The sequence below is a fragment of the Mesoplodon densirostris genome, chromosome 4 (genome assembly GCF_025265405.1).
Source record: "Mesoplodon densirostris isolate mMesDen1 chromosome 4, mMesDen1 primary haplotype, whole genome shotgun sequence".
NCBI lineage: Eukaryota > Metazoa > Chordata > Mammalia > Artiodactyla > Ziphiidae > Mesoplodon > Mesoplodon densirostris.
In genome coordinates, this window is record NC_082664.1 from 11632294 (window position 1) to 11649169 (window position 16876).

The 16876-nt window shown below is 47.5% G+C and overlaps 1 protein-coding gene across 2 annotated transcripts; it reads right to left on the reverse strand.

The window, feature by feature from the left end:
- Positions 1-77: 77 nt before the first annotated feature.
- LOC132487844 (interferon alpha-inducible protein 27-like protein 1) lies at positions 78-16859 on the reverse strand. Of its 2 annotated transcripts, XM_060095696.1 has the most exons (6): positions 16764-16858; positions 12256-12377; positions 11700-11849; positions 2066-2095; positions 868-1029; positions 78-335 (listed from the first exon to the last, which is right to left on the reverse strand). In XM_060095696.1, the coding sequence occupies exons 2-6, from the start codon at positions 12326-12328 to the stop codon at positions 223-225; spliced, it is 528 nt and encodes a 175-aa protein (XP_059951679.1). In that variant the 5' UTR covers positions 12329-12377; positions 16764-16858; the 3' UTR covers positions 78-222. The 2 variants fall into 2 exon arrangements, with proteins under 2 accessions (XP_059951679.1, XP_059951680.1); XM_060095697.1 differs by lacking the exon at positions 2066-2095 and having other exon boundaries at positions 16764-16859.
- Between the last annotated feature and the right edge of the window lie 17 nt (positions 16860-16876).

Genomic DNA, 16876 nt, shown 5'->3' on the forward strand with positions numbered 1-16876 from the left:
GCTCCCCACCCCGAAGCCACGGCTCTGCAGATGCGCTGCGCCCTGGCTGGTAAACAAGAATGCAGTGCGGACACTCGTGAAGGTCACAGCATCTCGTCTTTATTTCCTATGCTTCTTTGAAGAATTTTAGGACGCAGAGGACTTGTCATTTGGGGGACTGACATCCTGAGGCCCTGGAGGATCATCTCCAGCACGGAAGCCCCTCTCTGCTTCAGTACTGGATTATGGTGGAGGAGAGGAAGGGGCTTGCTTTTTGCTACCCCACAGCCAGGCCCCAAGAGCTGACCCAGCCGAGCCCACGAGGATGTTGGATGACACGGAAAGTCCGGCTGCCCCTGGGAGAGAGGAGGGGGTTAGAGCACAAGGGGACAGGCAGCCCCGGCAGCTCCTGGCAAGACTGTGGAGGCCAGAGAACCCAGGACGCACAGGAAGCCCAAGACCCAGACATCCCAGTCCTGTTCCCTCCTCTACTTTCTGAAACCCCAGGAGGTCTGCTTTGGGGAGGGGCTGCTGCCCGAAAAGGAGACATGCACTCTGGTGGGGACTCCACCAGCGACAGGACAGATCCTCCGAGAAATTGCACAGGGTCTCTGCCTCTCCCTCCCCAGCACGAGGCTGGGCCCAGTGAGGCGAGGGCCCCAGGCAGGTTTAGTACGGCTGATGGGGAACGCGCACCTGCTGTGCTGCACGCCCCCAAACTCACCCACAGCCAGAAGAGGGGACAGTGAGGGAGACACAAAGGACCAGGGACACTGATGCCCACGAAGCTGGAGGAAGCAGACAGGCCCTCCTTCCGGCTTAGCCGCTGGCCTGAATCCTGTGCTTGCGTGTCACACCCTCCCCCCCTCCTCCCGCCCGGACACTTACCCACGGACTGGAGAGTGGCCACGAGGCTGCCGGCGGCAACTCCGCCCCCATTGGCCATGGCGGCCGCTGACATCATCTTGGCCGCTAGGGAGGAGGCTGCGATTCCTGCCCCGGTGAAGCCCACGGCGCCCAGCACCACGGGCACAGCCCCCACGGCCAGGGCTGTAGGGGGAGAGGAGCTTTAGGGTTGGCCCCAGGGGACAGACTCCCCAGATCTCCCTGATACCTTCCTGGGGGGATGAGGTGAGGGGTCCACTTCGCTCTTGGGAGAACCATGGGGCCTGAGGCAAAGGAAAGCTGTACAAGTGGACACGAGTGGACGCCACCCCCCCAGGAAGCTGGATCCCAGGCACGTGCATTCCTCTGTTTTGCTGTGGTCCTGGAAGGCTCACCTCTCCTCCCTGTGCCTCAACTGCCCTTGTGTGAAATAAAATTAAAGGAGCAGTGGTCTTCAAGCACCCCCTTTTGGCAGGGAAAATAGTGTCTTTCCCCCAATCACAGGGCCCACAGAATAAGGACAGAGCTGCTCATCTGAAGAGGTGCTGGGGTGGCGGCTTCTGCCCTCTGCCCTACAGCTGCCTGTGGGCATCCCATCAGGTGTCCCCTACATCTCCAGAGAGTGCAGTCATAGAACTTTCTGCAACCAGGAAACGTTCCGTATCTGCACTGTCCAACACGCTGGCCGCATGTAGCCAATGAGCACGTGAGACTGTGGCTGGTGCAACAGAAATGTTTTCATTTTCTTGAATTCTGGCCACCGTGTTAGAGGATGCTGGCCAGGGGCACAGCTGGGAACCTCTGGGCTCACAGGATAAGCTAGCGGGTTTGTAAAGCAGTACGAGGAATCCCTACAGCTCAGCTTACACATGCCCTACAACCCTCTGGAGCTACCCCTGGCCCTGCTTTCTGGGGAGGAATCATGGGTTGAGACAGATTTAACCACTTGCCTGGATCACACGGTTTGCACTTGGGAGAAGCTGAGATTGGACCTGGGTGCTTTGAATGGCTTTGCTTCGGTTCCTTCTTGGCAAGGTTCTTGTCACCTCGAGTGTTCCAACTCTGTCCCCTGCCCACTGCACCCTGACCCACCCATGTCCTGGGGCTCAAGGCAATCTTGGGCTTGGTCAAGGCCAGGTGGTCCCAGGGGCCCTAGGCCAGGGTCAGATGGGGGCTTGAGTTTCTTCCCAAAGAGACTCACCTCCTCCAACCACGGCTGCACAGGCCACGCCTGAAGACAAAAAGCACCCCCATGAGTGCATGGAACTGGCCTCCACCTGCACCCCCGCTGCTGCCACAGTGGGAGGGGTTCCCTGGAGTTGGGATCAGAGAAGAGAGCAGCCCCTGCCTGGCCTTTTCCTGCTTTTCCCGAGAAGTCTGATTTTCTGAGAATGCAGAGGTGGATGCACGAGAGTCTAGAACTCTGTTATGCTCCAGAAGGCGAGGGGCACCTGCCTTGAAAAGGTTTCATGCTGCTCTGTGAAGTCAATACATTTGGTATCATTTTCTCAAAAAAAAACAAAAACAAAAACAAAAATCAAGAAAAGCATGCTATTTTCATTTGCGATGGAATAAATTTGACTTTCCTGGTCTTTCCCTCTTCCAGACACCCTATACCCATCCCAGTCTACAGTTGGAGCGAAAGCCCCCCCATCCTCCAGGGCTCAGCCTACTTGTCACTTTCTTCAGGAAGCATCTCTAATTCCCCCATCAGAAGTCACCCTGCTTCCTGACAGTCATCACCAGGAAGACACTGGAACTCACCAAAAAAGATACCCCACATCCAAAGACAAAGGAGAAGCCACAATGAGACGGTAGGAGGGGTGCAATCACAGTAAAATCAAATCCCATAACTGCTGGGTGGGTGACTCACAAACTGGAGAACAATTATACCACAGAAGTCCGTCCTCTGGAGTGAAGGTTCTGAACCCCACGTCAGGTTTCCCAACCTGGGGGTCCGGCAATGCGGGGAGGAATTCCTAGAGAATCACTCTGAAGGCTAGCGGGATTTGATCGCAGGACTTTGACAGGACTGGGGGAAACAGAGACTTTGCTCTTTTTTCCTTTTTATAAATTTATCTAGTTAGTTATTTTTGGCTGCGTTGGGTCTTCGTTGCTGCAGGCAGGCTGTCTCTAGTTGTGGCGAGCAGGGGCTACTCTTCATTGCAGTGCGCAGGCTTCTCATTGCGGTGGCTTCTCTTGTTGTAGAGCGTGGGCTCTAGGCACGGGCTTCAGTAGTTGTGGCACGCAGGCTCAGTACTTGGGGCTCACAGGCTCCAGAGCACGGGCTCAGTAGTTTTGGCACACGGGCTTGGGTGCTCCGCGGCATGTGGGATCTTCCTGGAACAGGAATGGAACCCGTGTCCCCTGCATTGGCAGGCGGATTCTTAACTGCTGCACCACCAGAGACTTGACTCTTGGAGGGCACACACAAAATAGTGTGCGTATCGGGACCCAGGGGAAGGAGCAGTGACCCCAGGGGAGATTGAACCAGACCTACCTGCTAGTGTTGGAGGGTCTCCTGAAGAGGCAGGCGGTGGCTTTGGCTCACCAAGGGACAAGGACGCTGGCAGCAGAAGTTCTGGCAAGTACTCCTTGGCATGAGCCCTCCCAGAGTCCGCCATTAGCCCCACCAAAGAGCCCGGGTAGGCTCCAGTGTTGGGTCACCTCAGGCCAAACAACCAACAGGGAGGGAACCCAGCCCCACCCATCAGCAGACAAGCAGAATAAAGTTTTACTGAGCTCTGCCCACCAGAGCAACACCCAGCTCTACCCACCACCAGTCCCTCCCATCAGGAGCCTTCAACAAGCCACTAAGATAGCCACATCCACCAGCAGGCAGATAGCAGAAGCAAGAAGAACTACAGTCCTGCAGCCTGAGCAATGAAAACCACAATCACAGAAGCTAGACAAAATGAAAAGGCAGAGGACTCTGTACCAGATGAAGGAACAAGATAAAACCCCAGAAGAACAACTAAATGAAGTGGTTTCCAGAAAAAGAATTCAGAACAATGATAGTGAAGATATCCAGGACCTTGGAAAAAGAATGGAGTCAAAGATCGAGAAGATGCAAGAAATGTTTAACGAAGACCTAGAAGAATTAAAGAACAAACAAACAGAGATGAACAATACAGTAACTGAAATGAAAACTACACTAGAAGGAATCAATAGCAGAATAACTGAGGCAGAAGAACAGATAAGTGACCTGGAAGACAGAATGGTGGGAATCACTGCTGTGGAACAGAATAAAGAAAAAAGAATGAAAAGAAATGAAGACAGCCTAAGAGACCTCTGGGACAATATTCAACGTAACAACATTTGCATTACAGGGGTCCCAGAGGAGAAGAGAGAGAGAAAGGACCCGAGAAAATATTTGAATAGATTATAGTTGAAAACTTCCCTAACATGGGAAACGAAATAGCCACGCAAGTCCAGGAAGCACAGAGAGTCCCATACAGGATAAACCCAAGGAGAAACATGCCGAGACACATAGTAATCAAATTGGCAAAAATTAAAGACAAAGGAAAATTACTGAAAGCAGCAACGGAAAAACAACAGATAACATACAAGGGAACTCCCATAAGGTTAGCAGCTGATTTCTCAGCAGAAACTCTACAAGCCAGAAGGGAGTGACACGATATATTTAAAGTGATGAAAGGGAAGAACCAAGATTACTCTACCTGGCAAAGAACTCATTCAGATTCGATGGAGAAATCAAAAGCTTTACCGACAAGCAAAAGCTAAGAGAATACAGCACCACCAAACCAGCTCTACAACAAATGCTAAAGGAACTTCTCTAAGTGGGAAACACAAGAGAAGAAAAGGACCTACAAAAACAAACCTAAAACAAGTAAGAAAATGGTAATAGGAACATACATAGCGATAATTACCTTAAATGTCAATGGATTAAATGCTCCAGCTGAAAGACACAGGCTCGCTAAATGGATACAAAAACAAGACCCACATATATGCTGTCTACAAGAGACCCACTTCAGACCTAGGGACACATACAGACTGAAAGTGAGGGGATGGAAAAAGATATTCTATGCAAATGGAAATCAGAAGAAAGGTGGAGTAGCAATACTCGTATCAGATAAAATAGACTTTAAAATAAAGAATGTTACAAGAGACAAGGAAGCACACTACATAATGATCAAGGGATCAATCCAAGAAGAAGATATAACAATTATAAATATACGTGCACCCAACATAGGAACACATCAATACATAAGGCAACTGCTAACAGCTATAAAAGAGGAAATCGACAGTAACACAACAATAGTGGGAGACTTTAACACCTCACTTACACCAATGGACAGATCATCCAGACAGAAAATTAATAAGGAAACACAAGCTTTAAATGACACAACAGACCAGATAGATTTAATTGATATTTATAAGGCATTCCATCCAAAAACAGCAGATTACACTTTCTTCTCAACTACATATGGAACATTCTCCGGAATAGATCCCATCTTGGGTCACAAATCAAGCCTTGGTAAATTTAAGAAAACAAATCATATCAAGCATCTTTTCCGACCACAATGCTATAAGATTAGAAATCAATTACAGGGAAAGAAAACGTAAAAAACGCAAACACATGGTGGCTAAACAATACGTTTCTAAATCTCTTCACCAGGAGATCAGTGAAGAAATCAAAGAGGAAATAAAAAAATACCTAGAGAGAAATTACAATGAAAACACGATGATCCAAAACCTATGGGAGGCAGCAAAAGGAGTTCTAAGAGGGAAGTTAATAGCAATACAAGGCTACCTCAAGAAACAAGAAAAATCTCCAATAAACAATCTAACCTTACACCTAAAGGAACTAGAGAAAGAAGAACAAACAAAACCCAAAGTTAGCAGAAGGAAAGAAATCATAAAGATCAGAGCAGAAATAAATGAAATAGAAACAAAGAAAATAATAGCAAAGATCAATAAAACTAAAAGCTGGTTCTTTGAGAAGATAAACAAAATTGATAAACCTTTAGCCAGACTCATCAAGAAAAAGAGGGAGAGGACTCAAATCAATGAAATTAGAGATGAAAAAGGAGAAGTTACAACGGACACCGCAGAAAAACAAAGCATCATGAGAGACTACTACAAGCAACTCTATGCCAATAAAATGGACAACCTGGAGGAAATGGACAAATTCTTAGGTATAACCTTCCAAGAGTGAACCAGGAAGAAACAGAAAATATAGACAGACCAATCACAAGTAATGAAATTGAAACGGTGATTAAAAATATTCCAACAAACAAAAGTCCAGGACCAGACAGCTTCACAGATGAATTCTATTAAACATGTAGAGAAGAGCTAATACCCATCCTTCTCAAACTCTTCCAAAAAATTGCAGAGGAAGGAACACTCCCAAACTCATTCTATGAGGCCACCATCACCCTGATACCAAAACCAGACAAAGATACTACAAAAAAAGAAAATTACAGACTAATATCACTGATGAATAGAGATGCAGAAATCCTCAACAAAATACTAGCAAACAGAATCCAAAAACACATTAACAGGATCATACACCATGATCAAGTGGGATCTATCCCAGGGATGCAAAGATTCTTCAATATACGCAAATCAATCAGTGTGATACATCATAGTAACAAATTGAAGAAGAAAAACCATATGATCATCTCAATAGATGCAGAAAAAGCTTCTGACAAAATTCAACACACATTTATGATAAAAGCTCTCCAGAAAGTGGGCATAGAGGGAACCTACCTCAACATAATAAAGGCCATATATGACAAACCGATAGCAAACATCATTCTCAATGGTGAAAAACTGAAAGCATTTCCTCTAGGATCAGGAACAAGAAAAGGATGTCCACTCTCACCACTATTATTCAACACAGCTTTGGAAGTCCTAGCCATGGCAATCAGAGAAGAAAAATAAATAAAAGGAATCCAAATTGGAAAAGAAGAAGTAAAACTGTTACTCTTTTCAGATGACATGACACTATACATAGAGAATCCTAAAGATGCCACCAGAAAAGTACTAGAGCTAATCAATGAATTTGGTAAAGTTGCAGGATACAAAATTAATGCACAGAAATCTCTTGCATTCCTATACACTAACGACGAAAGATCAGGAAGAGAAATTAAGGAAACAATCCCATTCACCATTGCAACAAAAAGAATAAAATACCTAGGAATAAACCTACCTAAGGAGGTAAAAGACATGTACTCAGAAAACTATAAGACACTGATGAAAGAAATCAAAGATAACACAAACAGATGGAGAGATATACCATACTCTTGGATTGGAAGAATCAATATTGTGAAAATGACTATACTACCCAATGCAATCTACAGATTCAATGCAATCCCTATCAAATTACCAGTGGCATTATTTACAGAACTAGAACAAAAAACCTTAAAATTTATAAGAGACACAAAAGACCCAGAATAGCCAAAGCAGTCTTGAAGGAAAAAAAACAGAGCTGGAGGAATCAGACTCCCTGACTTCAGACTATACTACAAAGCTACAGTGATCAAGACAATATGGTACTGACACAAAAACAGAAATATAGATCAGTGGAACAGGATAGAAAGCCCAGAGATAAACCCACATACCTATGGTCAACTGATCTACGACAAAGGAGGCAAGGATATAAAATGGAGAAAAGACAGTCTCTTCAATAAGTGGTGCTGGGAAAACTGGACAGCTACATGTAAAAGAATGAAATTAGAACACTCCCTAACACAATACACAAAAATAAACTCAAAATGGATTAGAGACCTAAATGTAAGACCGGACACTATAAAACTCTTAGAGGAGACATAGGAAGAACACTCTTTGACATAAATCACAGCAAGATCTTTTTTGATCCACCTCCTAGAGTAATGGAAATAAAAACAAAAATAAATATGACCTAATGAAACTTAAAAGCTTTTGCACAGCAAAGGAAACTACAAACAAGACAAAAAGACAACCCTCAGAATGGGAGAAAATATTTGCAAACGAATCAACTGACAAACGATTAATCTCCAAAATATATAAACAGCTCATGCAGCTCAATATTAAAAAAACAACCCAATCCAAAAATGGGTACAAGACCTAAATAGACATTACCCCAAAGAAGACATACAGATGGCCAAGAAGCACATGAAAAGCTGCTCAACATCACTAATTATTAGAGACATGCAATCAAAACTACAGTGAGGTATCACCTTACTCCGGTCACAATGGGCATCATCAGAAAATCTACAAACAACAAATGCTGGAGAGGGTGTGGAGAAGAGAGAACTCTCTTGCACTGTTGGTGGGAATGTAAATTGATACAGCCACTATGGAGAACAGTATGGAGGTTCCTTAAAAAACTAAAAATAGAATTACCACACGACCCAGCAATCCCACTACTCGGCATATACCCACAGAAAACCATAATTCAAAAAGACACATGCACCCCAATGTTCATTGCAGCACTATTTACAATAGGCAGGATATGGAAGCAACCTAAATACCCATCAGCAGACGAATGGATAAAGAAGATGTGGTACATATATACAATGGAATATTATTCAGCCATAAAAAGGAACGAAATTGGGTCATTTGTAGTGATGTGGATGGATCTAGGGTCTGTCATACAGAGTGAAGTAAGTCAGAAAGAGAAAAACAAATATCGTATATTAACGCATATATGTGGAACCTCGAAAAACTGGTTTGCAGGGCAGAAATAGAGACACAGGTGTAGAGAACAAGGGGGTAAAGTGGTGGGGGGTGTGCTTGTGGAATGAACTGGGAGCCTGGGATTGACATGTATACACTAATATGTATAAAATGGATAACTAAGAAGAACCTGCTGTATAAAAAAATAAATAAAATAAAATTCAGAAATTCAAAAAAAAAAAAAAAAGGGCTTCCCTGGTGGCGCAGTGGTTGAGAGTCTGCCTGCCGATGCAGGGGACACGGGTTCGTGCCCCGGTCTGGGAAGATCCCACATGCCACGGAGCGGCTGGGCCCATGAGCCATGGCCGCTGAGCCTGCGCATCCGGATCCCGTGCTCCGCAACGGGAGAGGCCACAGCAGTGAGAGGCCTGCGTATCGCAAAAAAAAAAAAAGAGGGAGAAGTCACCCTGCTTCCTCTGTGTGTCCTGCCTTGTGGCTAGAGCCCCTGGCACCACGGGGCAGAGCACGCCTGGACCATGTCGAATTGCTGAGAGCTCTTGGGGCTGGCAGGGACATCTGACAGGGGCAGGGACTGAGGTGCTGGGGCAGCTGGGACCAGGAGTTCCAGAGATTTCAGGAGCTGCAGGAGTAAGCTCAGCCATCTCCCCATGAAGAGGAGCCTTGGTCCCAGGCAAGGGAGAGAAGGTACGAAATCAGCCTCAGACCTCCAGTCATTTCTTGAAGGTTGCAGCTCATGGCTCACCATCACCTCTCTCTCCATCAGTACCCTGGACCTGTCTTGAGGGTTTCCGTTTCTGCACAGATGATATTTCCAACAAACTGGCCTTGAAGTTCTCACGCCTCACTTCCAAGGATCTTAAACTCTATGCCACACACACCCGAGGTCATACACTAGGGCCATGCTGCCCACTATAGGAACCACTAGCCATGTGTGCTATTTAAATCTTAGTTAATTAAAATGAAATAAAATTTAAAACTCAGTTCCTCAGTCCCACGGCCCACATTTCAGGGACTCGATAGTCACATGTGGCTAGTGGCTACCATACTGGATCACGCAGAGAGCATGCTCATCACCGCAGAAAGCTCTATTGGATGGTGCTGCCTTAGACCCTTTTTGTCATTAACAAAAACTGCCCCCTCTCTATTACCAAAGTCCAGCACTGCCCTAGAGACTCCCACCTCCACCTTGTACAGATTCTGACTCTACTACAGTCTTCAACCACCATGGGATTTTCAATCTCTGTCCAGAGACACCTCGGAGATACTGAGGGTTCAGTTCCAGACCACCGCAAGAAAGCGAATATCATGTGAAGTTATTGGCTTCCACTGCATATAAAAGTTATGTTTGGGGGCTTCCCTGGTGGCGCAGTGGTTGAGAGTCTGCCTGCTGATGCAGGGGACACGGGTTCGTGCCCCGGTCCGGGAAGATCCCACATGCCGAGGAGCGGCTGGGCCCGTGAGCCATGGCCGCTGAGCCTGCACGTCCGGAGCCTGTGCTCCGCAACGGGAGAGGCTACAACAGTGAGAGGCCCGCGTACCGCAAGAAAAAAAAAAAAAAAAAGTTATGTTTATACTATACTGTAGTCTACTAAATGTGCACTAGCCTTTTGTTTAAAAAGACAAGGAGTATACCTTAATTTAAAAAGACTTTATTGCTAAAACTGTGAACCAATATCTGCCAATGCTAGGTTGCTACAGACCTTCAACTTGTAAAAAACGCAGTATCTGCAAAGTACCATAAAATGAGGTCTGCCCATGTTAGTTCCCTGAGGCTGCTGTAACTAATTACCACAACTGTGTTGATTCTCTCATGGTCCCTCACAGTTCTGTAGATCAGAAGTCCAAAATCAAGGTGTAGGCAGGGCCAGGCTCTCTCTGAAAGCTCTAGGGGAGGATCCTTCCTTGCCTCTTTCTAGCATCGTTGTCTAGGGCTTGCCAACAATCCTTGGCTTGTGGCTGCGTGACTCCAATCTGTCTCTGGCTCCACCACTGCCACCCTAGTCACCATCACCCCTATGGAAAATGTATGGCAGTTCCTGAGAATATAGAAAACCATATGATCCAGCAATCCCATTTCTGGATATATATCCAAAGAAATTGAAAGCGGGGTCTTGAAGAGATATTTGCACCCCCGTGTTCACAGCAGCATTGATCACCATTGCCAAGAGGCGGAAGCAACCCAACTGTCCATCAATGAATGAACGGATGATCACCATGTGGTATATACACAGAATAGAATATCATTCAGCCTTACAAAGCAAGTTCTGACATATAGGTGAACCCTGGGAACCTTAGGCGAAGTACAATAAACTAGTCACCAAAAGGCAAACACTGTATGATACCACCTCCATGGATATTACATTAGATTAGTCAAGTTTATAGAGCCAGAAGGAACTGTGGTTGCCAGGAGCTGGGGGCAGGAGGATATGGGTAGTTAATGTTTAATGTGTACAGAGTTTCACTTTGGGCAGATGAAGACAGTTCCAGAGGTTGGTTGCACAGTAATGTGAATATAGTCAACACTACTGAACTGCACGCTGACAAATGGTTATGCTGGTAAATTTAATGCTATGTGTATTCCACCGGGCCCCCCCCCCCACCGAAAAAAACAAAAAGCTGATGTCTTTTGCTGCCCTGGCCTGGTCTAGCCCCACCCTTACACGTGACACTGCTCTGCGAGGGTGTGTCCTGGGTGGGCATCACGGGAGGGGCGAAAATGGAGAAATGGTACTCACCTGCCTTGGGTGCTATGGGGCCAAAAGGTCGAGCACAGCCAGTGGACTTAACCGGCAAGGAGCTGTGCCTGAGCCCACTCCTGCCGGCTGCCCAGGAGCCTGAGCAGCACCTCTGTCCCTCCTAACAGAATATGACCTGGCTGTGGGAAAGCCCTAAGAGGGACCTCATCCTACCCTGCTCTTAAAAGCAAACCATTCAAGGCCCAGAGAGGGCAAGCGACTGGTTCTAGGTCACTCAGCAAGTCAGAGGCAGAGCCAAGTCCTGAAGTGTGGTTCCTCTGATCCTAGAGCATCATTTATTTCATCTCTCATGTATACTGTGCTCTTTTTCTGACAATGTGAGTGTCAGAGAGATTCTATCAGGAAAGTGGGCCTGACACTGACAACTCAGAAGGCTGAACTGAGCAGTGGGGAGTTGGGTGAGGGCCCGTGGATTGATGCTCAGGGATCAGTTACCTGCTTTATGGTAAAAATTGCTGCCTCCAGCCTTGGGTGGGTCTCTGGGGTCAGAGCCAGATCCATCTGGCCCCTGGGGTGGCCCCTGTGGTGGCTTCCCAGGAGAACCATCAGAGGCCTGGTCAGATGACTGGGAAGGTTCATCCTCTTCTGGAAAAAAAAAAAAAAAAAAAACAAGAGGCGGGGGAGCTCCCAGCGGCGTGGGCAGCTGAGGGACCAGAGGCCCCACATGGCGCCCTCCACCATCTCCCACAACTCCCAAGAACTCTGACGTTGGGAGGGGACCTCAACGGCAGCTGTGCTAAGAGGTGAGAAAGATGCTTGGAGGTGAACCCAAGGAGAAGACAGAGAGAGGGAGACCCAGCACCAACGCGGAGCTGGCAGGTTCCAGACTTCACAGAGCAGGAGTCTGAGGCCCACGAGGTTAGAGACCTGACGGGGCACAGTGCACCTGGTGGCAGCTCCAGGCCAGAACCCAGAAGACCCCCTCTGCCCTCGTTCAGGCACCCCAAGCCCTGGGCCACCCCGCCCTCTGGAGCTTCCCTAGAGCACTCACCATCAGAGGGAGGTTCCAGCAGGGAGAAGTCAGTGGCATCTCCTTCCCCGCTCTCTATGGCTTTAGCTGACATCTTGGAGGCAGTGTGGGAACACCAGGCGCAGAGCCAAGGACACCACTATCTTTCGGAGAAACAAGAGTGTGAAAATCAGAAGCGCTCTGCCTGATTTATGATGGACTGGCACCTCTCTGTTGCCCCAGCCTTGCCCTCTGTCCTATAGGCGCCTGCGGGCACTTCCAGCCTGATCCCCAGATCTGCACAGACCACAGCTTTTAAAGTTAATAATGACTTTGCTTGGCTCCCTGATCTCCAGAATCCTGTTCACCTCTAATAATCCATCTCTGCCCCACCCACTGCCCACCCAGCCTAAGTCTTAGGGCTTCAGAGTGACCTGGGTTGATACAAGACTGGAGGTTCCCAAAGTCTCCTGGTAAAGGTGGGCTCAAGCCCCTTCCCAGCACACTCACCTCTGGTCACAGTGACAGCAGCCCTGGATGGAAGCAGAGAAGTAAATATAATAATAGCACCTATTTTGCGAGTGCCTATATGCGTCCAAACTAAGGCACATCAAGGGTAATTCACTTGCCAAAGGTCACAACTAAGGATTCCAACCCAGGCACTGGTCAGAGATCATGCTGTTAACCACCAACCCATACTGTCTCCTTGGTTATTACAGATATGAGATTAGGGAACTAATCTGGAAGCAGAGTCCTGTTGCTCTCTCCCCTCCCCCACATCCTACGCCCCTGCCTAGCCTGGGGGGTCACTGTCTGGGAAGGAAGAGCAGTGTCAGAAGTTCTGCAGGTAGTGAGGCTGCTGAGGACACCAGCTGGCTATTAAAGTCCCCTACTATGATTGTGTAACTGTCGATTTCCCCTTTTATGGCTGTTAGCATTTGCCTTATGTATTGAGTTGCCCCTATGTTGGGTGCATAAATATTTACAATTGTTATATCTTCGTCTTGGATAGATCCCTCGGTCATTATGTAGTGTTCTTCTTTGTCTCTTGGAAGAGTCTTTATTTTAAAGTCTATTTTGTCTGATATGAAAATTTCTACTACAGCTTTCTTTTGATTTCCATTTGCATGGAATATCTTTTTCCATCCCCTCCATGCTGGATGACGTCTAAGCCCAAAAGTCCAAGGAGGAAGTGAGTCTATCTCTTCCCAGGTTTGGTGCCAGGTAGAACTCACCTTTGCATTCTAATGCAAGGATGAGGCCTGCGTGGTTGAGTCTTCTGTGGGAGCGTTAATTTCCCTCTCAAAATCCCTTCTTGTGGGCTTCCCTGGTGGCGCAGTGGTTGAGAACCTGCCTGCCAATGCAGGGGACACGGGTTTGTGCCCCAGTCCGGGAAGATCCCACATGCCGCGGAGCAACTAGCCCCGTGAGCCACAATTACTGAGCCTGCGCGTCTGGAGGCTGTGCTCCGCAACAAGAGAGGCCGCGATGGTGAGAGGCCCGCGCACCGCGATGAGGAGTGGCCCCCACTTGCCACAACTGGAGAAACCCTCGCACAGAAACGAAGAGCCAACACAGTCATAAATAAATAAATAAAATTTAAAATATATATATATCTCTTCTTGGATATGTGAGAAATCCATAGTCCTCCTTTTTATAAAACTCAACTGCAATTCTTGTGAACCTTATTTTGTATGAGATCGTCCTTCCCCTGCCTGCCATGATTTACAAATTTAGAGCAGAAAACATTTTACCTTGGCTGACAAATGGCACAGAGCCCTAAGCTCATATCTGTAATAACCAAGGAGGCAGTATGGGTTGGTGGTTAACAGCATGATCTCTGACCAGCACCTGGGTTGGAATCCTTAGCTGTGACTTTTGGCAAGTGTATTACCCTTGATGTGCCTTAGTTAGGACGTACATAGGCACTCACAAAATAGGTGCAATTATTACATTTACATCTTTCTGTTCCTTACCCCTAGTGGAATAAGTCTCATGAAAAGTGTAGATTTGTCTGTCTTCTTCCCCTGGGTCAGGAGCTCAGTAAATATTTTTTTTTAAGTTTTTTTTGATGTGGACCATTTTTAAAGTCTTTAGTGAATTTATTACAATATTTCTTGTTTTATGATTTGGTTTTCTGACCACGAGGCACGTGGGATCTTATCTCCCCGACCAGGGATCGAACCCACACTCCCTGCATTGGAAGGCGAAGTCCTAACCAGTGGACCACCAGGGAAGTCCCAATAAATGTGTTTTGAATGAAAGAATGAATAAGGAGAAAAAAGGGGAAAGTGAGAATCTCAGTATGAAGCTGGGGGGAAACGGAGGGGGGCGGGGAAAGGAGGAGCAGGCAATGAAAGAAAGGGCAGAATCAGGGCTGGAAGAGGCCTCTGCTTGGAATATGCTTGAATGTCCTGGGAAATGAGGCTTTGTCCCTCGTGCAAGACAAGGACATGAGGGACCAGACCTAGGACCTGTCTGTCCCCCACCCCCACCCCTGCTTAGCTTTAGGACAACAGCCCCAAACAGCTCGGCAAAAACTGCTCCAGTTTTCCCTGGGATACTGGGTGACACTGTCCATGGGACACAGACGGGAGACGTTTTCAGAGCAAGGTTGCCGGAGCCCCTCTTCCACGTCACTTGGTATCCCATCTACTTTCCTGGCGGAATTCAGGGCATGAGGGACATCCCCCTCCTGGAGAAACAGGCCTATTGGTTTCTCTGAATTTCCTGTCACTAGAAGACAGCTAGAAAGACAACCTATAGAACAGAAGAGACTGGTACCATCAGACCACATGTGACATTAAAAACACCACAAACAAGGATAAGAGACATGTAATCTACTGAGGGGAAAAAAAAAAACCCAATACCCTTTGCATCATCAGAATCCCCAATGTAAAGAGAGTTCTTATGAAACAATTTTTCAAAAGAACTGTCTTTAAAAAGGAACTCAGACTAGAAAAGGTGGTTCCTAAAAAAAGAATTATACATGGCCAATAAATATTTGAAAATGTGTTCAATCTGCTAATACTAAAAATAATTTTTAAAAGAGAAAACTCTGTGTGTGTGTGTGTGTGTTCCATGCATCTGTTAGTCAGGGTTTGGCTGCAGATAACAGAAGTCACTCTAGGTAACTTAAGCAGAACAGGTGTTTTGGGTTGTTTTGGTCGTGTAGCGGTCTCCATGGGTCACCGTCCACGGGACCGGCCTCTTTCTGGGCGGCCTGAGGAACCTGAGGGCCCTTGGGGTTCTGGGCGCCTGGGTCTCTCAGTGATGACGGCTGGGCAGGGTTTGGGGACCTGGCCCAGAGGGCGCCACCAGCTGAGATCTGCCTCCCTAGCGGGGCCTGGGCACTGGCGGGAGAACCCAGACTGGGTGCTGGACTAAGGCTCCCAGGCAGGGTAACCTGTCTGCACAGGGACCCCCTCCTCTTAAGCAGTGCCTGGACCTCGGAAGGTGAAAGTTGTGCCTTGGGACCTTGCCCTTCCTTGTCAGAACAGAGAATAACATTTGTTTGGTGGAGGTTTACAGGAACATGGTGACCGTGACCTGACCTCAAGAACAAAACATGTGACACCAAGAAGTTTGCAACCACTAACCACATCCCTCCCTCACCTTTCCTATAAAAGGGCTTTGCTGAAAGCTTGGGGAGGTCTGGGTTCTTACGGCATGAGTCACCCGTCTCCTTGCAGGGTTCTGCTCCGAAATGACGTTTTGCTATTGTTTGGCTTCACTGTTCGTCAGGCACACAGACTTGCGTTCAGTTACATGACCTCTTCCTTGGGTTTGATAATTTGCCAAAAGGCTCACAGATCTCACGAAAGCACTTTACTCACCACTACTGATTTATTACAAAGGAGATTAAAGGATACAAATGAACGGCCAGATGGAAAAGTACCTATGAGGAAGTCCGGAGCACAGGAAGTGCAGTCCCCGTGGACTTCAGGCGCCAGGTGGGCGCAGACTATGCCACCCAGGCTCTTGGGGACACACTGGCAAGTTCCTCCAAGAAATGAGTTAAGTTGTGTCCCATGGTGGCTCCGGGGTGGTGGGGAGGCTCACTCGACAACGGGTGAATTCCCCCGTTGTCCTTTAGGACTTCCCAAAGTCACCGGACATAGAGACAGTGTATGGGAAAGGTTTCCCAGATAGTCTGGTGATCCCCACCTCGAAAAAAAGAGTAACTACCGTGAAGCTGATTTCTCTGCATATAAGAAAGGACCCAGTTTAGCTTGATTATTGGAGGCAGCCCGACCTTCCCCAACTATCAGTGAGCAACAGGCGAGGCATGAAAACCTGCGGAAAACAACACCTCCAATACAGGCTGATTGAGTTGTAAATTAAATGCTAAAACTTTTGCGAGGCTCTAGGCACAGAGCCAGTACGTAAACAGCCACGGCGGTAAAACCAAAGCAAGAATACAAGACCTTAACGTTCCCATACATGAGCTAGAACCGAGCCCCTTCAGAGGAAGTACAGCGCGCTCCACCTGTTGCTCTTGCTCCCTAAGCCCGAGAGGAGGACCTATCCGCGAGGCCCCTCGCACTCACCGTCCGAGCTCTCGGTACACGCACTGCGGAAGCTCACCGCGCGCAGCGAATTAAGTGCGGGGTCTAGAATGGGGGCGGGACTTCCTTCCCCACGCCCACGCGTGCGTGAGCGC